A 23646-nucleotide genomic window follows, 5' to 3' on the forward strand; every position below is an offset into this window, starting at 1 on the left:
TAACAAGTTCAAAGCCCAACGAACGTGTCGTGCTACAAAATTACTAGTTTTATTCTCAACTCCTGCAAAATCGTCAGTGTTTTGCAAAAATGTTGAAAAAATTCGTGGAAGTGAACGCCGAGTGCAGTCCCTCTAACAATCCCTATGAGATTCGTACCTTTCTGGGCAACGAAACGTCGCCGGAATGGAAGGCGGAGAACTGTCCGCCCCGCGATCGCGTCTGTCAGAAAAAGCCACCCAACTCCACGATCTCCCAAGTGCTAACCATCGAGGATGAGCTGCGTCGCATCCACCACAAGGCGGAGGAATCCCGCTTCACAAAGCCCTATAAAAAGAAATGTGACCTCTACGACGATTTAACCATGTGCATCGTGCCACAACGAACTCCAGCGGAGCTAAAGACCCATGCCGAGATGCGAGAGCGAATTCTGGCCGCGCGCAAGGACTTTGGACTCGTCGAGCACGACGCCAGGGTCGATAGGCCATGTCCCAAAGATCTCGTCGTCCTCAACAGTCCCATGGACATGGGCGAGGAGGAACAACAGGCGGAGGAGGGCGAGGAAGAGGAGGAGGGCGAGGTCAAGCCACAACTAGCCACTCCAGAATGCAGTTCTGATATGATAATTATTCCGGACAAACGCATGGTATGTTTAGATATAGCTTATAAACTTGGTATAGACAATATTTCTCGATTCGTATAAACTACGTATCCCAAATTACCACCATTTCCAAATTATCTGCGGATTATTAAATTTTAACATGATCATAATAAGCAATTCTGGTTTATTAACCTTTTAATCAATCAAATCGAATTTGATTTAAACTAAATTATGAAGTAGATCTCTTATTGTTGTTGTTTTAAGAATTAATCTTAATAAAAGTCGAAGGCCTTAAGTACTTTTTTGGTGAAATGAACTCATTTAAGTTCATAACAAAACGATTTGTTGATTATAAATAACAGTCGACTACGCTGAGGCATAAGTTTAGACTAGCTTTAACCTTTTGATAAATTGATGTTTTTACTCGATCAATTCGATGTCATCGATATCGGCGTAAATACTTCCCGGTGGCAGTTCCGAAAGAGCGATTTCTCCTGGATCGTCTTGCCCATCTCCATCGGTAGTCGCCAGCGACAGGTTATGATAAGCTCCAGAAACAGCCTGTTGCTGCATGTGCACTCCCAGCTGGGAGATAAGTTCCAATGCCTGTACATCCGAGTTCATCAGAGCGAACTGGTGGATAATGGCTAGATGCGGAAAAACCCCATTCAGAAGAGTACTGGTTCCAGCGTTAATCTGATCATCCGGGTTTTCCTGGTCGCCATGTGCCTGCAGAGGTATTTCCCCCTCTGCAGCATCTGGTGTGCTGGATGGTGAGGACATCATGGTGGGCTCACATGTTACCAGCTCCACTTCATTATCCCCCTCTGGATGATCGGACATGATACTGTTTTCGCTGGAGAGATTGACAAAATCTGCCATAACAGCTGCTTTTGAGATTGCTTCGCCTGGATTATCCAGCTCCCGTTGCATGAAGTTCGGCAGTGCATGCTTAAACTCCACAATGATGTCTTCGACAGGCAGGTCCTGGTTCAAGGGATTTTCGCCCTGGTAGCCCAATTCATCGGCCTCGTACTTGTACTTGTTGCGGAATCGGCTTAGCCATCGATAGGATGGTCTGAAGGATGGCAGGTTCAACACAGCTGCCATCCGGATGGCGGTTTCCTTCAGTTTTTGGTTCCTTATGCTGATGTTCAACTGCATTTGGATGCACCTTTCCACCCACTCGTGTAGTAGGAAGCTGATGGCACTCATTTCGAACTTGCGGCGCTTGCGCGTCATCTCTTCGATTATAATGGAGGCATCTGCCTCGCTTAAGGTGGCCAACTGCTGCAGCAGATCCTTTTTCTTATCCAAGATTCTACGTATTTGGGTGGCGCAGCAGTGGAACATCTTGGCCAGACTGTTCCTAGAGATGTTGGTCTCGTCATAGTAACGGATTACGGCAATCTTTTCGTAGAATGTCAGGATGTTACGCTCATTGCGACGGGATTTGATCTAAAATATAGAGAGGGAAGAGTATAAGATTAACCTAAGATTAGTATTAAATATATTTTAAGCAATTTAATAAATTATTAGATATCTGCAACTATTAGGGTACAAGCCACATTTGTTGACCACCTCTTATATCCTGTCGAAAATTTCCATGCAGAAGTGTTACTGGGCGGATAAGTAATTTTTTCTCTCAGTGTCGTATATATATATATACGTATATTTCTTTTCCAATAAGCTCTATAGAATTTGTACATTTTTATAGATAATATTATTGTTGTATATGAACATAGTGCGAATTTGGCATTACAATGAAAACAGAGGCCTATACGAACTGCAACACTAAGCTAGCCTTAAGGGATTAACGGCCTCCGTTTCGATCATGCAAAGGGTGTGCATGTAAAGGACCTTGGTTGCAAGCCACGCAGCTCAAGGGTAAATGAATGTACGATATGTGTGCGGTATACATGTACATATGTATGCATATGCTTGTGTACACGTGTTTAGTGTAACTGCCGCGTGTCCACTCGAGACACGTTATAAAATCCACCCTCAGCGGGTCGCTTAAGGGCCAAGTTAACAGACATATCTGGTCCCTTGTCCCTTTGCGACTACTTACCCCTTTGGTGTTGTTGTTGTTGTTGCGCCGCAACGTTGTTGTTGGCAGGGCGGCAATAGCAGCCATTTCAATAGTTGTGTTAAGTCAATTGCAACTAGGTTTCTGCTCTTTCCGTTCTCCTTCTTTTCCTTCTCCACTTCTTCTTTTCCGATAACTGCGCAGCAGCTTCTTGCGCTCTTACGGCTGTAGTCGTTCCGCTCTCGCGCCACTTAGATCATGCGTCAGAGGGAGATAGAGATGTGTTCGTGCGAGACTCCTTTTTGAAGCTGTTACAGAGAAAACGTAATAAAACAGAAATAAAAGCAATATTAATACTGTTGATGCAAATGGCTAAGCGTTTGTTAGTCACTTTTTACGAAAGTTGGCACGGCACGTTCTCAAATTCGCTTTGCCTCTGTATTAGCTTTTGTTGTTGCGCCTCTGACATTTTTACAATTACTGAGTAATAACACACTTGTGTGCCCTGTTTCTGTTTCTTGGTTCCGCTCTTCGTTTCTCTGCGCCTGTGTGTGTGTGCGTTCAGTGCGCGCTCCGTATGAAATAAAAACGGTTCACTATGCTCAATCCCTTTTGCATGGTGTTTGCTGTTGTAGCAACGCAGCTGTTACTTTTGTACAGTGCAGGTCAAGTTACTAGCGTACTTCACTAGAAAGGGTATTAAACCACTAGACAATGCTTAGATGATTTGATTGTAGGAAGAGATTAGAGCTGATTCTGGCAAACCAGGGAAGCAAGCAGAATATTTTGGGTTTCATAAGTAATTATAGTTGGCGAAAACAAAACAATATATACAATTTCATATTTGTCATATTAATAACAAATGCAGTTATCAACTGCAGAAAGGCTTAATTCTAGTAATAAAACATGGCAGTTTTTTTATGAATTAATATTAAGGCTTTCAAATATTCAATTACAGTCCTTATCCTGCAAATACCCCAAATACTTTGGGAACCCTGGTAACATCGACTACTTTTAAGGCGTTAATTGTTAATTTGCTGATCTTATGTATCTAGTATATATGTACATATGTATACATGTATAAATACATGTCTGCACCTAAAAAGTGAAACTCTCTATTTGCCCGCTGTTATGTGCGTTGTTGGTCTATTGCATCGGCAGTGGGCATGGTATGCAAAAGCAGTGCGGTTGCAGTCGCTTCGCTCTTGTGTCATATGCGTTTGCGTTTCGCCGCGTTTGTTGTTTGTTATGTATCAATTTTTGTTGTCGGTGGAAGGAGCAGGAGCGTGGCGATGACAGGAGGGGGTGGCAAGGCTATATGCTGGGTTACCGATTAAAGTCCGATTCCTCGTCGGATTGCCCGCCGCAAAAACCTCGCTCTATCTTGGCTAATTACCTTTGCGTCACAGATAAGAGCCTGTCTACTTTTACTCTTCCAACGATTCGTTTGGTGGCCGAAGTGATATAAGCTCGCTCTAAAGTCTTTGGGGCGTTCATAGCTAGCTTCTTATCGGTCCAGATCGTTGTTAGACAACAGAGAAATTCCCTATTATTCGTTCATTTAAACTAACTGTCTAAAAAGGTATAGTTATTGTATGTTTTAGGCACTAAAAGAACATCAATTCTGTTCAGCATTATTTTTGTTAGCTATATACTAGCTATTAAAAAGGTCCTTGAAATAAAACTATTAAATGAAGTTTACTCTTTTGAAGTTTTCTCTGTATATGCAGACAAGCTCTGTTTTTCGAGGTGCCAGACCGCTGCTTACAAAACACTTGGCTGTCCATCCCCATATGCATGTGTATCTCAATTTCGCTGGGCGGCTGCACCTCGCAAATACCAAACTTAAGTTGAGTTTTAAGCCATCTCGAAGTTTGCTCTTGCAGCCTCAGCATCATTGATGAAAGGGCTGCCTTAAAGTGGAATACTTCAGCAGTTCCTAGTCTTTCTTTGAATTAGGTCTCTGGATGAAATTAATAACTTATGGTCATTTTCTTGTATTTCACTGACATTTAATTATATATTAAGAATATTCGTTTGCATAAGGTATATGATAACTCAAAAAAACATGTCCTTTGGATCCCACTACATGAATAAAATAAGCATTTGTCTTCTCAAAGTATTGTTCTTAAAATAAAATATAATTAAGTGGACATCCCACCACACCTGCCTTGCGAATGATCATGTGTCTGAAGTCCCCGTACGCGGAACACACCGAGCCCCATCGTAACCCCGCCTAGTTTGACATTTTGCCAGCTAGCTCGCCCATGGAAAGAGGGTTGCGTTGTTGGAATTGGAACCGACTTGTACTGTTGGCAAGTGCGCCTTGGTATTGGTGTTAGTATTGGTATTGACGTGGTCGTATGCTATAACAGTGCGATACTGCGGCGCTCACCTGGTTCACCTGGTCGTCGATTTGGATGCCTGTTGTTTCTGTTTTTGCTGCAGCACGCTACTTACTAGATGACTTGTTTGTTCTGCAGCCGAGGCAGCTTCGTATTTGCTCGGGGTCCGGGTTTTTGGTCTCGGGCTAGTCGGTTTTTGGTCTGGTTGGGTTTTTGGCTTTTGGACGACCGAACGAACGAGAGCGATAAGATTCCGTGATGTGGCACTAAGCGCTGTTCGTTGTTTACTGCTCTGTGCATGGGACGCCTCTGTTGTTTGGTGCCCGTCATCGTGGCCAGCCAGCCATAGAGGCACACTCACCAACACAGACGCACTGCGAACCCATACATATATAGCGCATGCCATCGTATACCACATATAGCGCGGCGACATCAGGTCGTTATAGTCAGTCTAGTTGGCATTTCGTGCTTACCTTATGCCGCTAACTAACTTCTTGATGAGCGCAAAAAACAGCGGAGGAGAAAAAACAGGCCTCCCGTAAATACCATCCATACCATACCTTGCCATACAACACAATACTGAAATGCCATACCCAGACCAAGACCAAGGCAAAGACCAACGGGGCGTCGGGCATCGGTGGCGTATGCGTGCTATTTTCAGCCGCATTAAAAGCTTATGGCCATGGCCAGGAAAACCGAGTCGCCGAGTGAAAGCACAGAGCTTGCACAGAGCCAAGCGTTGATAACTGGCCATATGTTACCCAATCCATCGCCAGCCAAGACTATGAATTCACTGAATATTTCAATTGGCTGGACATATCCTTACGCAATTTGGGTTACACTAAGTGCGCCATTTGTTGACCACACATACAGAAATTATTTGGATATGGTTGTAATGTATTTTAGCTTATTTTTATTTTATTCATGTATATCGGTTGCAATTATAAATTTAATTTACCGACCTCATTGAATATTAATATAATCTTAAAAAAAAGAAATGATATATTTATACAACCTGCGCAGTTGGAGCTAAAGCGTCCCAAGAGTCGCATATACCTAAACGAAACTGAAGTTGGACCCTTGGAGGAGCTCCCCTTTTCATCTTACAATCCGCGAATCCTGCAAGAAGGCTTAGAAGGAGAAAACCTCAAGACCTTCGATATCATTGAGGGCTGCAGTCCACAGGATTTGTGGACCTGGAATGTGGGCTACCAGAAGAGAGAGGAGCATATGGATCAGGAGTTCATATCCGCCTCCCTGCCGAAATATGGTGTGTAGTTAGCGAATAGAACTATCTTTTTTCCAAGAGATTTGCATTCCTAATCTAGGCTTTTCAAAATTTCACAGAAAACGACGGCGAACTTACGCTCTATAATATACCACAACAGCTGGAAAAGACGTTTACTGCTGAGATTGTGTTTGGGAATCGGAACATCTATCCTGAACCAAAGAAGGAGCCCAACCGTTTGCAGTGAGTAATCTGATTTCTTTGCTAGTAATGCTTAGTTACTAATACCCTCCAATAAAATATATAACTCCTCCTTACATTAAATCCAGGTACTATTATCGGCCTAGTGAAATCGGTGCCATTATAGTCGCTTTCGTAGAGACCTTTCGTTTGAATCCCGATTTCTGGACGGGATCTACAATGGATGGGATTCTAAAGCGCGGAGTGAAATTGACCAAAAAGAGCGCCGACCTAAACTACAAGTCAGACGTGAATGATTTCGATATAATCCAACAGGTTGCGGAACGAGACGCCGCCGTTGAGATTAAGATACACTTCTCGGGACTTTTGAAAAACGAACCAAATATGTACAAAGCACTTTCCCTATTCTTCTCCAAATACAATGCCTGCATCTTTACGTCCCGGGATCTCTTCCTGCTGATCTGGAAGCGCTGCTTAAACTCGTACTATATCTTCGATCCCAATGGACGTGATGAAAACTGCGAACGGAATTTCGAGGAGGGAAAGTGCTCACTGATGGCCACTCGCTATACGGAGCACTTGGTCCATTTGATCACCAAGTTTAGCGATCTGCAGCCGCAGGATGAATTCAATATTTTTGAGATATCGCTGACTCAGTATGGAAAACTTAAGGAGCCACCAATTAATTCGGCGGAAAACGAGGAGTATCACAAACTCTGGGCGCCAGTCAATGAGAACTTTGCTGTAAAAACTGCGGCCACAGGTGGCATTCACCAACCGATCTCCGGAAATGAGAAGAATGCATCGCTAGTTGTGTCATTGATAGCTCTGATTTACTCGGAATTTGAGCTAGCCAAGCTATGGAAACCGGGTACTGTGGATGACATCATAAGGTATGGTGTAGCCTACTACAAAACCCTTCGGAAGAAGTTCCGCCTGGATGGAAAACGCTGGAAGAATAAGAAGCCACATTTGAATGTGGTGGATCTGCCAGAAATGTTTCTCATGGGTGCATTTAAGGCCACCGTTCGAAAGCATCCATTCATGATCAATGGTCATGTGGCGGATTGCAGGAACTATTTGGAATCCCAGCTAACGATGGCACTGCACCAGTTGTTCAACTTGCCCCAGTGGCCATCTGCCCTGCTTCAGATCGATAATTCAGTGATGGCTGTATGGCGGGATAGGGAGTTCTTCTATGTCTTCGATCCCTTCCGGCGGAATCGAACTGGCCTGGTGGTGGATCCCGATGACTATAGCATAAAGGGATTGGCCGTGCTCCAATTGCACGCCACCTTCGACTCCTTTGTCCGTGTAATCTACATGAATGCCCTGAAGATGCGACGTGGTGGTAAGTTCTTTATCCATGGCGTGAGGACAGGCTGCATCCGACCGCTGCAGGTGATGACCCCGCAGACAAACAGATTCCCGGGATTGCAGATGGGTCTGCCCACCTTCACGGATGAACCACCAATGCCGGAGCTGAAACAGAAGAAGAGTATTGAGAGTATACCGGAAGAGGATCGCTTCCCCACCGTCGATGAAAAGGAAATGGTAGAGGAGCTGATCAATATGATCATCAATAGTATTATTAAGGAACTGCCGGAACCACAACCCAAGAGACCACATCTCTATAAGCCGGCCCAAAAGGTCCTCCTGCGCTCGGATCAAGAGAATCTGAAGGCTCTGCGGCTAAGGATCAAGCGGGGCTATGAGCTCGGCCAGGAGGAGGAGGAGGATCTGAAGAGAGTGTTAACGGTGGAGGAGGAGGTGGCTCTCAAGAGCAACTTTAAGGCGTTACCGGACGGCTCCTGGATCATTGTGGGAACCACCCAACTTCCCCAGTTGGACGAGGAGATGGCCAAACTGGGAGGACTCCTGGCTGCTTTGGTAGCCATGGCTGTTTCAGCAAAGTATAAGCTGTCCACCTGGAATTCTGAACTAATCGAGTTTAGTTTGGAATCTGCAAACAGCTTTGGAGAAGATTACCAAAACTACGAGTACATATTGGCTTGCCTATTGGCCAAGAAATTACCAGATATTGCCATTGGCGAGAGCAACTTCAGTTTGGAGGTGAAGAAGGTGGTCAAATCCTCGATTATGGTTCCCCTTCGGCAAGTCCTTGTGGATCTACTTGTGGACAATAATAGGCTGCTACTCGTTTGCCAGCGTTTCTCCTGCGTAATCTTTAAGCGCTACAACTTTGTATACATGTTCATCGGCTTTCCCTGCAACGCAATTGGCTATAGAAAGGGTGGTTCCGGTCCAGCTTGTCTCCTTCGATTTGTGGAACTAGATGCATTAATCAAGCGCATTGAATTCGGCTGCAATCCGCAGGGTTGTTCGGTAATGAACTTCATCGTGGCCTGCGTCCAAATGGTGGATAATAATCTTCATGGACGCTTTAGACCTTGGAGAAAGGAGGATGATGATAAGGAAGTCAAGCAGGAGACGGCCAGGCAGAAGAGATTGCGCGAGCAAAGACTGGAGAAGATGCGCTACATCGACGAGGAGCTCCAAAAGGAGAAAGAGCGCATACAGATGTTCCTCAAGGCCAAACAGGAGCACATGGACCGCAAGGCTGGAATTAAACGTAAGGGCGACTACAAAATAGTGTGCTTTGTTTTTGCAGATCCTTGTTGAAAGTAATTGAATAAAAATGTTTCATAATTTTTTTTTAACTTTCAGCCGAGTACAGGGACATTGGCATCGACGAGGGTGAAGGCGAGGAGGGCGACGAGGAGGACGACATGCTTGGTGGTGAGGAGGGCGAAGAGGAAGGGGAAGAGGAGGTGGAATTGAAGCACCTACCAGGCAAGAAGTTACCTAAGGAAGTTCGCCGGGCATACAAGCCTCGTCCCATAATGTTTGGCTACAGAATGCGCGAGAAGGATTGCAACTTTAAGATCCAGGGCAGCCTGGCACTCGAGGGACGCGACGAGGGCTCATTCAAGACCATCAAGCCGTGCTACTTTGCCTCCGCCCTGGCCATCATCAGTTGCTCCTTGCGTCCCTTGAACCAATGGAACTCTTACCGCATCGATAGGGTAATCAATAATGCCAAGGCGATTTCCAAGGGCGTCTGCGAATTGGAATCAGTATTCGAACGGGTGGTCCGCCACGTCACCATTGATGATTACGAGTTTGACATCTGGATCCGTTGCTTTGAGCCAGCTGGCATGTGGACTCCTACCCCGGTAAAGAAACCTGGCACTCCGGAAGTAGGTCTCATGATCTTCAAGAAGAAGTTCGGCAAGCTGTTGAATCTGCGTAAATATATGATCATCTTCACGCCCAATGGAAGCTATGCCATCTACCACGACGAGTTCTTTCACGTCTTTGATCCCTACGGCAGTATGGAGAAACCTGGACAGGATGAGGAAGAGCAGGACGAGGGCGATGAGGAGGGCGGTAAGAAGAAGAAAAAGAGATGCCCCAAGGGACCTAAGAGGTGGCCGGAAAGAAATACTGCCTCCTGGGTTCTGCTCTATGATGTTGATTCCCTGCTTAAGTACATCGACGAACGGAGTGCCGTTAAGAACTGGAAGGAGAAGAACCAGTATAGGTTCTTCGTGGTTGATGTCCTGTCACACAAAAAGGCCGCTCCGAACGCCAGAATCCTACAGCTGCTCACCGATCTCTCGATACCAATGACATGTACAAATAAGCAGTATGGCAGTCCGGAATACGAGATTTGTGCCACCAATGAATCCCTCGGATGGCTAGAACTGGAGAACTGCCTGCCCGTGTGGAGCAGATTGAATCGACGGAATACGGCGGGCAAGTATCGCAACCTGCCCATCAGCAAGATAAAGAAGTTCGACGTCGAGATCGAGGGTCGCCTATGGTCCCTGTGGGGCAATCTCCATCCAGAGGCTCCCGTCTTCGAGGACGAGGTAAGGGGTCGTCAGTATCTGGGCTGCTATGTGATGGCCTGCTGTGCGGCCAGCGTTTATCGGTTGATGGACTGGAGTCCACATCTCCTCGACACCATTGTGGTCAGCGGAAGCACCTACTTCAAGGAGAGCATCGATCAGATCAGCAAAGAGGACTACGAATTCTCACTGGAGAACCTCAACATCGACTGCTCTATGGACACCATCAACTTTGTGGTGCATATCGAGCATGTGTGTTACGGAAAACTGTATCGGGTCCCTACGTTCAACCGAATGAATCTATCCGAGGCCCTGATCTACTTCTTCAGCCACTACCAGTTCGGAATTGTGAGTGTCCGAAAACGGTCACTGGCCATTGGATTCTGCCCCAGTCACGATGGCGGATACTTTATGTACGATTGCCAGGAGAAGGATCATCCACTGTTCCCCAAGCAGCAAGGTGCTTCCTACATGCTGCGCACCCGGCACCTACAGGTGCTCCTCTACTGCGTAGTGGTCACCCTAAATGTGCCATTCTACAACATAGACTTCAGCATCCACAAGGTAGAGATGTTGCGCGAAGGAGCCACCGTGGAGAACGAAGAGGAGGAGGGTGGCGAAGAGGGTGGTGCTTGACGGGATTTAGCAGAAAGAGTCGCTTGGTATTTGTTGGCTATGGAGCTCTAAATTCTTTTTTACTTATTGTTTGGATAAAATTTATGGAAGCATTAATAAAGTATATAATCTCTTTTTTAATTTGATAGTTTTATTAGTCCCAAAGATAAATTAAAACAGAGATAGAAAATACAAACGCTTCAGATGTGACTAATATAATTCAGACAGGATTATCTAAAGCATAGTCGTCTTCAAATTCGAAATTTAATATGCTCTTTAAGAACTAAGATAAACATTTAACAACAATCGGATGACGCATCGTCCGATGATTCGATGTCGTCATTGGGTGACTCGATTTTGAGTGACTCAATGCCGCAGACGACGCTGTTCCTCGGCTTGTTTATAGTGATAGCCATCGGCACGGAGTTCGTGGGCGGGCTCCGGTTCCAGCTGCTCTTGGGTCTCCACATCGGATGGAGCCATGGGCTGCTGGACATCCAGAACGTAAGTTGGTTGCTGCTCCTCCTGTACAGGCTGCTCTTCCAATTGTTGGGGCTGCTGCTCCTGGGGCGCATCGTGCATCTGGATCTGCTGCATCTGCTCCTGGTATTGCTGGTAGGTCAGCTGCTGCTCAGAAACTGGTGCGGGAGGCAGATAACGGTGTGCGAGCTCTGGCTGTTGCTGGAATTTCGCCATGACAGCTTCCATTTGGGGCATCATCGTGGGATCAATGGCCATCTGAACTGGAACTGTTACGGGTGCAGGTGCAGGTGGCAGGTAGCGAGAGGAGGGCATGACTTCCTGCTCATCCACTGCAGCGGGAGGAGTGAGAAGGCTGCTGGGCATGGGCTCCATCTGACCCTGTTCATTTGGACGCATGTACTCCACTTGCTCGGGCAGCTCACGCAGCTCCTGCTGCTCGATGCTCATGGACACAGCGTGCTCCGGATGAGGTGGTGGAAGGTAGCTGGTGCTGGGCTGTAAGTGGGACACATCGGCGGCGGCCAGGCAGGCGCACAATGCGAGGGTCAGGACGAAGGTTTTCTGAGAAGGATTAAGAAATTGAAGAGTTTTTTAAATTTAAAAATTAAGGTTAAGGTTTTCTTAAATTATTTTATAAAAATTTTTATAAATTAAAGATAATGTGTTAAATATTAGCTTTATTTAGTGTTATTTCATATCCTCTGTTATCGTCTTATGGAGTTTGAAAATCCTCGCCTAATACTTACCATCTTGTTGGATGTATGGCTGTGAAGCGTCTGATGTTGGAACAGATCGAAGATATGATATTTATACGAGTACAGCTTCAATGGAGACCTTCGCCTGGTACAACCAATAAGTTAAGGTAGCGGGTTTCGGATCGAGTTCCGTTATTTGATTTGTCGTCGGTTTTGGACTTTGATTTTCTTTAGTTTTGGCGCATCTCAACAAACAATTTGACAAACAAACATTCGAATGGCTAAATATCCAAGTATTCCAGCTGATTCATCACCACTGGCCGGCCGCCAAACAAACCATAGCAATTCGATCCCATCCGATCCAAGTCGAACCTCAATTGGACTCACTTTAAGCCGCTTTTGGCCATTTTCGTACCCTTGCAGAGGGTAGTATGACTATTAGTTCACACAAGGAAGCGATTCTATCTAAAAAAAAAAAAAAACATTTACAGCCGGTACATAAATAGTTTATATAAAAACATAATAAATGCCTTATTAAAAGTACAAGTGCACTCAAAGCAAAACTTATTATTATTATAATTATTAATTAATCCAAATCTTATAACAGTTTATAAAACATAATCGACTGATTATATTCATTATTAATATCTTTATCCATATTATAATATTCATATAGGTTGTGATACTCACACAAGTTCGTAGAACTATTAATATATCCCTTGAAGTTTAATTCTAATTCTAAAATAGAGTATGCAAACGTCACCGTGCCAAAACACGTATTTCTTCATTTTTAGCTTTTCTCCTCTCTTTATTTCTGTCCTCACCTGCTGACAGGTGCCACTTGATGGGGCGTTTGACAATCTCAATTGGGCTCGAGAGCTCCGGCTCGAGGCGTATAAACTGGAGTACGGTTGGTCTGGGAATCCAAGGTTCCCCGAATTCGATTTTCACTCTGTGAGTTTTGCACATACCCTCCTGACCTTCTTCTTCAGATTTCACGGTCAATGGATAGATTGTCCAACCCCGGGCGAAGATCTGTGCGAATCTCCAAAGGGGCCGGACCGGAAAAGCAAACATAGGAACTTGAGTTTAAATGGGTTTATTTCCTTTAATTATTACAATTGGCTTTTACCTTGGCATATTTTTTGGAACAATGTTTTTCTTATTGTTTGTTATTAATCCAGTTAATCCAGATTCGTTACAAAGTATGTAACAGGTAGACGAAAACGTTTCCGATCATATCAAGTATATATCCAGATTTATATGTCCGTATGAACGTCGAGGTCTTAGAAACTATAATATCTTAAGATTAAGGATGCAGATTTCAGAGACATAGATGCAGCGTATGTTTGTTGACTGCCACGCCACAGTATATGCCAAAAAGAATGTTTAACTTTCTTGTTCGCACTCCCACTAGCTAAGCAACGAGACTTCGAAGAAATTAGCTATAGCGTTCTATCTTGTTCAGTTTACATTTTCTTATATTTATTTGTTATTAATTTATTCCAATCTAGTTGTCAGTTTTTCTAAGCTCCAACCGGATTTGTAAACATTTTTTTATTTTCACACTGTTTACATTCCCATTTATGGGAACAGAAACAAAAAACTTTAATCATTTTTATATATTATTATTTCGGTAGCGCTTTATAAAATTATCTTGTAAGTTTCAAAGAGCATAGACCATAAATTGATTGGCGTCAAATTTGAATTTTATAAAGGCCAACATCCGAAATGCTACGGATTTGAACTTCTGGCACAACTCACAAGACACCAGTATGGCTAAGCAACTGAAAAATTGGGCCGTGGATGCCATGGATCCTCCGAAAAAAGGGACATCCTACACCATACTACCCAATAGGCATGGATATTTAAATCGGAACGTTGAGCTACCACATAGTAATGACGCCTCGCCTCCGGTTACACCACTTAACGTGCCCTCAAAATCTAGAACTCAAGCCCAAACTGGTAAGGGCACCGTACCCAACTTAAGCCCAGTAAAAGAGTCGAAAAATGCGGATAGCGTACGGCAAACTACACCATATCCAAAAGTTAAAGGCATCGAACTCTTACGATCTACGCCACCCAGGCATATGAGCTTAGAATTGCCCCCAAATGTGGGTATTTACTTGCCGCCAATTAATCCATATAAGAGGAACCAGAAGCATTGCGATGACCAACATCAAAATCCAGGCACACCTGATTTCAAGCCGGGGACCTCCAGGCAGGGAAGCCATGTTCAGAGCTTCCCCAGCAGTAAAGTGAAAGTTTTAAGTTCCAGCCACCTTAGGCTTAAAAAAACTATTATCGAGAAACGGCTACAACTGAAGAAGTTGGCGTCCATGCGATCGAGGCTCAATGTGGAAGAACAGATGACTCGATTGGAACTGGATAACCTGGAGCACATGTATCATCGGTCGCCAATAGGACGAATTAAGCGACAGAGCGGTGGTGCTCACATCACATTATCACGACTAGAGTCGAAAATGCAAATCGGAATATCAACGGAGGAAAGCAGGAAATTACACAGTGAGGAAATTCTTGAAGCCCTTCTGAAAGCTCTACGCGTAGATAATTTTGCATTTCTGAACGAATATCAGAAATCACTGGACAGTCCGAAGCCATCAGATAGTTGTCCTCTGGTAACGGAAACGGAAAAGGGAAGTGATGCAGACACCGCGTTTAAAAGCGATTTAGTTTCGGAAACGGAAACATATCTAGATAACAACTTATCGACGGTTTGTGAATCTGCGAAGACTAACACTATTGATATACCTATTCCTTGTCAGCTGAGAAACCCCCTTGCATCCCCAGACGATGTGAGATACTACAAACCCTGTGACCATTATCCCAACAATTTCGAAGTATCGCAGCCCTTGGCCAGGTCTCCCAAGATTTGCCATTTAGTGTCTTCGGCACAAAGGGCACTTTACGCTTGCTTTGTCAAAGATCCGTTGGATACAGTAGGGCTAATCCGAACTATGGACGAATCGACGGAAGTGTCCTTGAACGAGCCCACAACTCAGTTCTCCACCATAGCCTGTGAGGATATGGAACTGCTGAGTCTGATAGTTGAGAAACCCTATGTGACCAGGATGGAAACAGACAAGGAACTGTATGTTTCCCGAGCACCAATCCGTTGCCCCGATTACGACTGCCAGCGGATGTGCTTTGTCTCGGATTTTAATACCCACATGTGGCTTAATCATCGATCTTTGACCATGGAGCATATTAAGCCGGCGCATACCAAGACCTTCTTCTTGGACACCAACATACCGATGCTGGACAAACCGAAGTGTCACATGGTGTATATGGTGCGGGATAAGATTATCGACAGCCAGGCCGAGGCTTTGAAAGATCTGTTGCCCATACTGCTGATGAGTGGCCGTACCCACTGGTCGAATTCTTTCGGTTATGCGGAACTTTGGGAGGCCCGAGAACTAAGCAAAGGAAATCCCATTCTCGATAAAGAGTTCCTTGTTATGTGGCTGACAGGAGTTGTTCCCCGTGATATGAAACTACTGGCTACCTTTTCGGTATGGTCCACTCTGGGTCCCCAGATGGCCGATTGCGTTGGCGTTAGCACTGGTTATATCTACGATATTCGGGAATCCAGCGATCTGGGCCGAATCGTCCGCAGTCGGAGCTCCATGATCCTGCCCATGAGCATGATCTCGCAAATGACCGATAATGGGAGCAGATTACTGCCCATTCAGGTGAAGGTTTATTAAATTGTTCAGTACGTTTGTAACGGAAATACAACTTACATACATCTTTTTATGAATTAATTTATGTTGTTTTTGCTGGGCAGAGTGTAAAATGGTTAGTACTGTATTCGAGAACTGTATATTTTGTACATAGTACATAGAAATGAATTTTTTTCAAGCAATTGCATACTTCTAGGCTTTGCGTTGGGTCTCCTCTTTATAGTCGGAAAAACTAGTTGCCTACTTTTCTGAAATCTCTATTGATGGGCGTTCAAGAAAGGAATAGATACGATTTATTGAAGGATTTTGCCATTTAATATAAAAAAACGTTTAAATTTTGTTCTCAAGCTTATCCGCTGCTTTTTCTGTCTGTCATAATACAAGGCACACAAATATCACTCTCTTAGTTGCCAAAAGGTATTTAACTTTTTGTGTGTCAACTCTTTATTCAGGATATAGGAAAACAAAAATTTAGATTTATAAAAATTATCTCGGCCCTAAATTGTCCGTTCGACGAGGAATTTGCCTTTTTTTCGTTTCAATCCCAAGATCAGTGGGATCCGACCGAATCATGTCATCGCAGTTTCGTGAGAAGCGCGGATTAGCTAGCAGTGCCAATAATGAACTGCCCACCATGGATCCCAACGAGAGTGACTTCGCTCTGGAGCTGAAGCCAGCACCCAAACAGACCTGCATTCCGACGCACCAACGCCAGAGATTGGCCAGCTCGGACACCAAGTGAGTTTTGGTTTGTAAATATTCTCGTCAGGTTGAAAATGAATCGATGAATAAATTGGTGTAATCAACATAAAACAAAACAAATTTAGCCAAGGAACAGAATGATTATGCGTATGCGTTTTCGACCCATTAAATTTTATATGTATATATATATATTAGAATCATAGGATCAGCCCTATAAATGGTTTTTTGATTACCCAATTTTTATCTAAATGAAATATCTCCACAGCAATGGGTATCTGATAGTCGATTTTCGCGATTAAAGTTTTAGTTCGTGTTTTCAACTCATAAACTACAAAATAAAAATATATAATTTATTATTGGTTTAATATATGAAGATTATTCCTAATCGCTTCTTTATTTGGATAAATGCTAAGAATTTTAATTATATAATATATAAAACCTCTCTTCGTTTTAGCGTCTATCAGCGTGAGAGCGTGTTTGATATACCGGACAAGTCCTGGTCAGTCCTGTACTTTGGATCCGGCAAGGACAGTTCCTCGAAATAGCTGTACTAGAAAGCTAGAAAGCTACTAGAACAACATTCCGTTCTGCGCCACTTTAAATCGAATGTCTGCCCACTGCCCACGCCTGGCCCACTGATTGACTCCTTCGTCACCACATCCATCCACCACGCCAGTCATCCATCAGATGTCGCGAAATGTTATATACAATTAAAACTCACCCTCGTGCCACTGCATATTGTATTTTTTTGTTTGGGTTTTCCTTGTGATGGCTGCAATTGATGATCGTGTGGTTTCTGGCGATTCTGATTCGTACGATTGTGATTAATGGGCGCGTCATTGATCGCGATCTGCGGCGCTCCAGACATACTCATACTATACGAGTACTATGATATTTGCACACAGATCGCAGAACAATTCATGATATCATTCATGCCCGCCGCCACATTGAGCCATGATATCTCTTGAGAAGTGTCAAACGAGCATTTCTATTTAAAGCGGAAATGATGGCTTAATGAAATAAATGATGCGATACTGACACATCTGACATTTTCTCTAAATACGTGTGAGTTTCATGAATTTATGCATCGTTTCAAAGTTATGATAAATTTGCAAGTGGTCTTTGTACGAAATGCTAATCTGTCAATAAAGAATAAACATCGTTTAGGGGAACCCCCCATGTAAGCTGGTTCGAAGTATTCACTGATTACAGTTTAAACTTTTAAACGGAGTTAATGAACCTCCTGGCCACATTGTTAATTTAAATTAAAAATACTTTTGGTCCTTGGTCCCATCCTCTACACCCTGTTTACAGCAGACCTCCCTATCATACCCTCCCGTTACCTCACAGCAGCCACCTATGCAGATGACACGGCGTTCCTTGCCACCGCAACAAACCCTCAACTAGCATCAGCCATCATCCAGAGGCAACTGGATGCATTGGATCCATGGCTGAAACGCTGGAACATCGTGATCAACGCTGATAAATCCTCCCACACCACCTTCTCTCTGCGCAGAGGAGAATGCCCCCCGGTCTCACTCGACGGCGACACAATCCCTACCTCCAGCACCCCCAAATACTTAGGGCTGACCCTGGACAGAAGGCTGACTTGTGGCCCCCACATCAACAGAAAGCGTATCCAGGCCAACATACGCCTAAAGCAACTCCACTGGCTCATCGGTAAAAAGTCCAAGCTGCGAGAGAAACTAAAGATTCTCGTCTACAAGACTATTCTCAAGCCAATCTGGACGTACGGAATTCAGCTGTGTGGCACTGCAAGCACATCACATAGAAGGAAGATCCAGCGATTTCAAAACAGATGTTTGAGAATAGTCTCCAACGCCCATCCCTACCACGAAAATTCCGCCATCCACGAGGAGCTCGAGATTCCATGGGTAGACAACGAATTCTACAGTCACAGTGTGAGATATGCTAACAGACTGGAGAACCACCACAACCACCTGGCCATCAACCTTCTAGACCATAGCCAATCCCTAAGACGCCTGCAGAGAACGCACCCGCTTGACCTTACTCAACATACTTAATCATACTTAACCCCTACCCAAGTACACTCGATGTACTCCCCTTAAGTTAATGTTTCCCTCCAAAAAATTTAATTATTGTCCACTAGGACAGATTTTAAATAAAAAATAAAAGGCTACACAAAAAAAAAAAAAAAAAAAATTCTAAAACTTTGTGTTGGATGTCAAGCTCAACTGACATTTTGTGTTTTCTCCTCTATTAATTTATGGTCTGTCTGCGTTTGAAAATAGCTCCGAAAATAGCTTTCTTCGAAGCGTGCCAAAATCTGTTTGTCTTCTTGTTAGCATATCTGCATGCTGAATATTTGGCACTGCTTGCAGATGGGTGGATTCAAAGATTCTGAACCGCATTACAGCTTTAAAGTCATCAAAAGCGAGTGGCCTAAATCCATAATTAATAAGCTTAGGATAACCTTAGAGGCAAGTGTAATCAATAGATAGGGATAAGAAAACAAAAGATTTGATTAATTAAGGTAAGAAGACGCTTCTGGGATGTAAAAACTAGAACTCTGTAATTACACCCATTACTCGTAGAGGAAAAGGGTATCCTAGATTCGTTGAGAAGTATGCAAAGGGCATATGAACGTCGAAATCTCAGGAACTTTAACGCCCAAAACTGCCACGCCCACACTTTTGAAAACTGTTTAGATTTTTCTTCGTTTTGTTGTCTGTCTTGCCAATTTTTTATCTGTATACTAAAACACTGGCCACGCCCCTCCTTTCGCCAACAAAACCCCCAAACCGGTCACGCCTACACTTTTAAGCAATATAATTTTTTTTTTTAAATTTCATGTCCCAATATCTATTGATATCCCAGAAAAATTATGAAATTTCGCGTTCCCATTCGCACTAGCTGAGTAACGGGTCTGGGAACTCGACTAAAGCATTCTCTCTCTCTTGATTTAAAAAAAAAATATAATAAAGTTGGCCGGTAATCAAACAAATGTCTCATTTCCGCTGCAAATTTATTTACGCCTGCTGCATATTTTCCCTTTGCAAACTACAATTTATATATGTGCTGAAAGCGGCAGTGATGTCAGTTGGCACAGTTGGCTATAAGAAGAACATATTAATACTATTCACGTGAAAAGTGAGATCACCTTGGCCAATCATATTTATTTGGCCCAATTCCTAGGAGTTCCTTCTAAATGTGTTCACGCCAAGATCTCACTTTCCAAATAAGTAATACATACATGGCCCGTTTGCCTGCTGCCACATTTTGTTGCCTGTTTGCTACTGTGTTCCAATTGAAATGGACCGCAAAACGGCTGGTCCATGAATGTGGCATGCCGCTAACTTCAAAGTTTCGATTTCCTTTGGCCGCTTCTGATTGATGCTCATGATTGATGGCGTCGCACTCAATTTTCGTTTATTTTTTTGTCTTAGTCTGTTTTCCACCAATTTGATGCAATTGAACTTTGTCTTGTGTCCACACAGAATTCTTGCCTAGTTAGCATAAAATGTACGGGCAAGCTCAAAGTCCAAAGTGTCAAAGTCGCCTGTGTTTTCATTTCTCCGTTTTCTTTTTTTTTTTAAACATTTTGAACGTCTCATGTTTTTCTTTCTTCATATGCGGTAAAATCTCACATTTCCACAAGGCAAACACGAGCATAAGCATAAAATTATATGTATGCGCACAAGAATTGACGGAGCAATCGAAACGGCGACAACTGCACTTGCAAGTTGCAACAATCTGAGTGGTTAGTATACCTTACGATTTTTGAATTGTGAAACTCATAAACGAATCGCTTGGTTATTATGAAAGAGATTAAAACATATTTCAAATTGAATCACATATTTTTTACATCTTCATATCCTATTCCAATCAACAAATTTTTCAAAATCTTGACCAGGATTTTTTCCAGTGCAATCTGATGGGGCAAGGAGGGTAAAGTGTGAGCAGGGAGTTTCTTCGCTCCGGCCAAATTTCGCTTTACTTGTTGTGGCTGCAATTGCAGGCGCTTTTGTGGGGCCAAAAGGGGTGGTGGACTGTGGATGGTGGGTGGGTGGTGGGTGGTGAATGGAATACTGGTATCTGTCATTGACATGGATGGTCGTCGTGCTTCGTGCCTGCAGCTCAAATGCGTTTTGCATAATTTTAAAGCCTCTTTAAAGCGAAATGCAATTACGGGTTGCGATTTTGTGACCGAAACTATTTTGCGATCTTCCTCTTCGTTTGCGTTATTTATTTTTTTGGAACAAATTGAATTTCACTCTTCGCTGCACAACGGTGCGAGAAGGTGGAAGGGGGGGAGGGGAGTGGTGATGGGATGAGGGAATAGCCAGGGTTTTCATGTCCCATGCGTCGTATACGTGTTATTTGCGAACTGGCAGAGCGCAAACAATTTTGATCAATTTCTATGCAATTACTTTCTGCCAATTAAAGGGAAATTGATTAATTAGCCTTAGCCAGTGTGAATGAAATATGCTTAATCAATTATTGATGATGCCGGCGGAAAAGGTTTATGTTACACACATACCTGGCATTAGCTCTGTCAATTATTCACAAATTAAGTTAAGCTCAATGAGTGCCAAAACTAATATAACAAACAAAATTTTCACATTATTCATAGCTGAGAAAAATGCACACATGATTCGGGTAGCGGATCTCGATTATTCACATCGATAAGATTAGAGTGGCTGAGATGATTCAGAGATATCTGTATATTTACTTAAGTTGAGTCAGATTTGAGTCAAATTTACAAAAGTATTGTAACGTGTTTCATTCTATACTATTTTATGGTATCAAACAACGCTAATGACGCACCCCAAGTGAACTTGAACTTGATGTTAAGTGACAGCAATTGAAATGTCTTCATTTTGCTTCCAAAATTTGGGTCAATTCATGCTGAAATTCTTGGAATGCACACAAGTGAATAATTCGAATAGTTTTAATTACCCGTTGAATACTATACAGACTCAGCGATAAAATTATTTTAAATACCATTTATCACCGGTTGCATAACTTTATGAATAAAAATGAATATTCATAGAACCAGAAATAGAACTGTGTTGTGCTCTAAGGCATGTGACTGCCGTCTGAGTGTAAATATATAGTAAAAATCGATTAGTTCAAAGTGAACAGGAAAATCAGCAATATGAATACGCCAGACACTATGGCTTTTGGAACTGTTGGCCACGCATAATTCTTGAGCAATTGTACTGAGAAAAATATAATACCTTAACATTTAAATTGAGATATTAAATCCTGTATCCTGTATATGTATCTCGATTTTTCAATTGATGAAAATGTAATAAAATGTGAATTTACATTTTAAAGTATTTTATTGCTTCTTATTTGATCATTGTGTGATCCTTACATATAATTGAATAATTACAATGCAAGCAAATTATTATTATTATTATTATGATAGATAGAATAGTTTACAAAACTAGACTAACTTAGATAGTATAGCATTAGCTACGGGGCTTACAGCTATATTTATTTACAATGTTATTATATCTTAATTTAGTTAATATCTAATTTGGTAACTAATTGCTGGCTTGTTATGTACAAATGCCTGTTTTGTTTTTAGATTTTGTGGTATAATTTAGTTTTTTTTGAGGAAAAGTATGAGTTTTTGTATGTTATCTGGATTGGGTTTGCTAAGAAGGTCTAGAGGGTTGGTGTTGTTAAATATATCTTGCTTGGTTTGTAGGAGGGATGGGCATGAGTTAAATATGTGGTTTAAAGAAATATCACCTTGGCAAAACGGGCAAGTTGGTATTGAATTGGGATTTAGGTAGTGTTGGTGGGTTATGTTTGTGTGTCCTAGTCGAAGTCGTATTATTTTTATTTGGTCGAGTCTGGTCCAATTTGGGTGGGATTGTTTAAGGTAATCGCATGGGTGTGAGGTGTTCGTGTTAATAGATTGGTACCATGGACTGCAGTTTATTATGTGTTCTTTCTGTTTTGTCGCAAGGTCGGCTTTAAGGTGTTTTTTTATATCTGTGGTATTTATGTTTGGGGTGAGGATAAGTGGCATACTGCTTGCTGATTTTGCAGCTTGATCGGCTAATTCATTTCCTTTTATTCCTGAATGGCCAGGAATCCACATTATTTTAATTTTAGGTGCGTGTTGCGTTATTAGCGATCGTATTCTGCTTGGGTAAAAGCTGTTATTATTTGTGTTTTGAATTGAATCTACTGCTGATAGGGAGTCGGAGCAGATAATAAATTTGCCTCTTCGGTTTTTAGTAAGTTCTATTGCTTCTAGGATGGCGATTGTTTCGGAGGTGAGGACGGATGAATATGGGGGCAGTATGCCGTATTTCAAGACGTCTGTCTCCGTTGTAATGGCGAATGATATTGTGTAATTAATTTTTGAACCGTCAGTGAATATGAAATTGTGTGTTTTGAGGTTATTCTTTGTGTGTTCGTATAATTTTCTGTATTGGTCTGGAGATGTTTGTTCTTTCTTATGGATTCTAAGTGACGTGTCTATTAGATTGGGGAGGGTCCATGGTGGTTTGTTTTTATGGAGTTTTATTGGTTTGTAGGGTAGATTAAGTTCTAGGCTAAGTTTGATTGTTCGGTCTATTGTTGATGTTTTTTTCTTATTAGCTTTTTTAGGCTTTAAGAACTTATGTATTGGTGTGTTTTTGGAGAGGATTAGGTTTTGGGATAGTTTGGCTATTTGAAGGTCTCGTTTCATTTCTAAGGGGGGAGTATTCGATTCGTAAAGTAAGTTATTTATTGGGGTAGAGCGATATGCGCCGAGAGCTAGACGGATAGCGGAGTTAAACGGTGTTTTTATTTTGTTTAAAATGCTTTTGGGAGCATGGCCGTACAGAAACAAACCATACTCTAGTTTGGCTATAATTGTTGCTTTTGCGACATTAAGTAGTGTATGCGTGTTGCAGTTAAATTTAAGACTAGATAGGCATTTTATTATATTTAGCTTGTTGTGTAGTTTGGGTAGAAGTAGGTTTATGTGTGTGTTCCATTTGTATTTGTTGTTTAAGGTTATTCCTAGAATTTTTAAGGACGTAACGCTAGGAATTTGGAAGTTGTTGCAGCTTATCTTGCATGTGCAGTGACGTTTTCTGCATATGTGGAGGTGTTGACATTTGGATAGGGAAAGCGATGCCCCTGAGTAGGAGCACCAATTTTCTATATCGTCGAATA

At 42.6% G+C, this 23646-nt stretch overlaps 5 protein-coding genes across 7 annotated transcripts, besides 4 other annotated features; 3 read left to right on the plus strand and 2 right to left on the minus strand.

Moving 5' to 3' along the window:
* Positions 1-14: 14 nt before the first annotated feature.
* On the plus strand, positions 15-11031 carry CG32436 (uncharacterized protein). The gene is made up of 5 exons (NM_168898.2): positions 15-644; positions 5997-6243; positions 6321-6444; positions 6531-8995; positions 9091-11031. Exons 1-5 carry the CDS (start codon positions 90-92, stop codon positions 10911-10913), a joined length of 5214 nt encoding a protein of 1737 aa, NP_730622.1. The 5' UTR covers positions 15-89; the 3' UTR covers positions 10914-11031.
* On the minus strand, positions 750-5270 carry ebd2 (earthbound 2). Of its 2 annotated transcripts, none has more exons than NM_001259936.1 (3): positions 5024-5270; positions 2671-2936; positions 750-2057 (listed from the first exon to the last, which is right to left on the minus strand). In NM_001259936.1, the coding sequence occupies exons 2-3, from the start codon at positions 2734-2736 to the stop codon at positions 1020-1022; spliced, it is 1104 nt and encodes a 367-aa protein (NP_001246865.1). In that variant the 5' UTR covers positions 2737-2936; positions 5024-5270; the 3' UTR covers positions 750-1019. The 2 variants fall into 2 exon arrangements, with proteins under 2 accessions (NP_001246865.1, NP_649307.1); NM_141050.3 differs by lacking the exon at positions 5024-5270 and adding an exon at positions 3020-3051.
* Positions 11032-11081: 50 nt separating the features above from the next.
* CG12971 (uncharacterized protein) lies at positions 11082-12477 on the minus strand (the record flags this gene model as incomplete). Of its 2 annotated transcripts, NM_001275225.1 has the most annotated exons (3): positions 11082-11936; positions 12122-12215; positions 12458-12477. In NM_001275225.1, 3 exons carry the CDS (start codon positions 12475-12477, stop codon positions 11259-11261), a joined length of 792 nt encoding a protein of 263 aa, NP_001262154.1. In that variant the 3' UTR covers positions 11082-11258. The 2 variants fall into 2 exon arrangements, with proteins under 2 accessions (NP_001262154.1, NP_649309.2); NM_141052.2 differs by lacking the exon at positions 12458-12477 and having other exon boundaries at positions 12122-12141.
* Positions 12478-13250: 773 nt separating this feature from the next.
* Positions 13251-13323: a mobile genetic element.
* Positions 13324-13664: 341 nt separating this feature from the next.
* CG32437 (uncharacterized protein) lies at positions 13665-15849 on the plus strand. The gene has a single exon (NM_168899.1). It carries the CDS (start codon positions 13846-13848, stop codon positions 15796-15798), a length of 1953 nt encoding a protein of 650 aa, NP_730625.1. The 5' UTR covers positions 13665-13845; the 3' UTR covers positions 15799-15849.
* A 311-nt stretch (positions 15850-16160) lies between these two features.
* Positions 16161-17211, plus strand: CG32440 (uncharacterized protein). The gene is made up of 2 exons (NM_168900.1): positions 16161-16512; positions 16931-17211. Exons 1-2 carry the CDS (start codon positions 16346-16348, stop codon positions 17019-17021), a joined length of 258 nt encoding a protein of 85 aa, NP_730626.1. The 5' UTR covers positions 16161-16345; the 3' UTR covers positions 17022-17211.
* A 545-nt stretch (positions 17212-17756) lies between these two features.
* Positions 17757-18660: a mobile genetic element.
* A 434-nt stretch (positions 18661-19094) lies between these two features.
* Positions 19095-19419: a mobile genetic element.
* A 2455-nt stretch (positions 19420-21874) lies between these two features.
* Positions 21875-23646: part of a mobile genetic element that runs on past the window's edge.

Source organism: Drosophila melanogaster, chromosome 3L (genome assembly GCF_000001215.4).
Source record: "Drosophila melanogaster chromosome 3L".
NCBI classification, from domain to species: Eukaryota; Metazoa; Arthropoda; class Insecta; order Diptera; family Drosophilidae; genus Drosophila; species Drosophila melanogaster.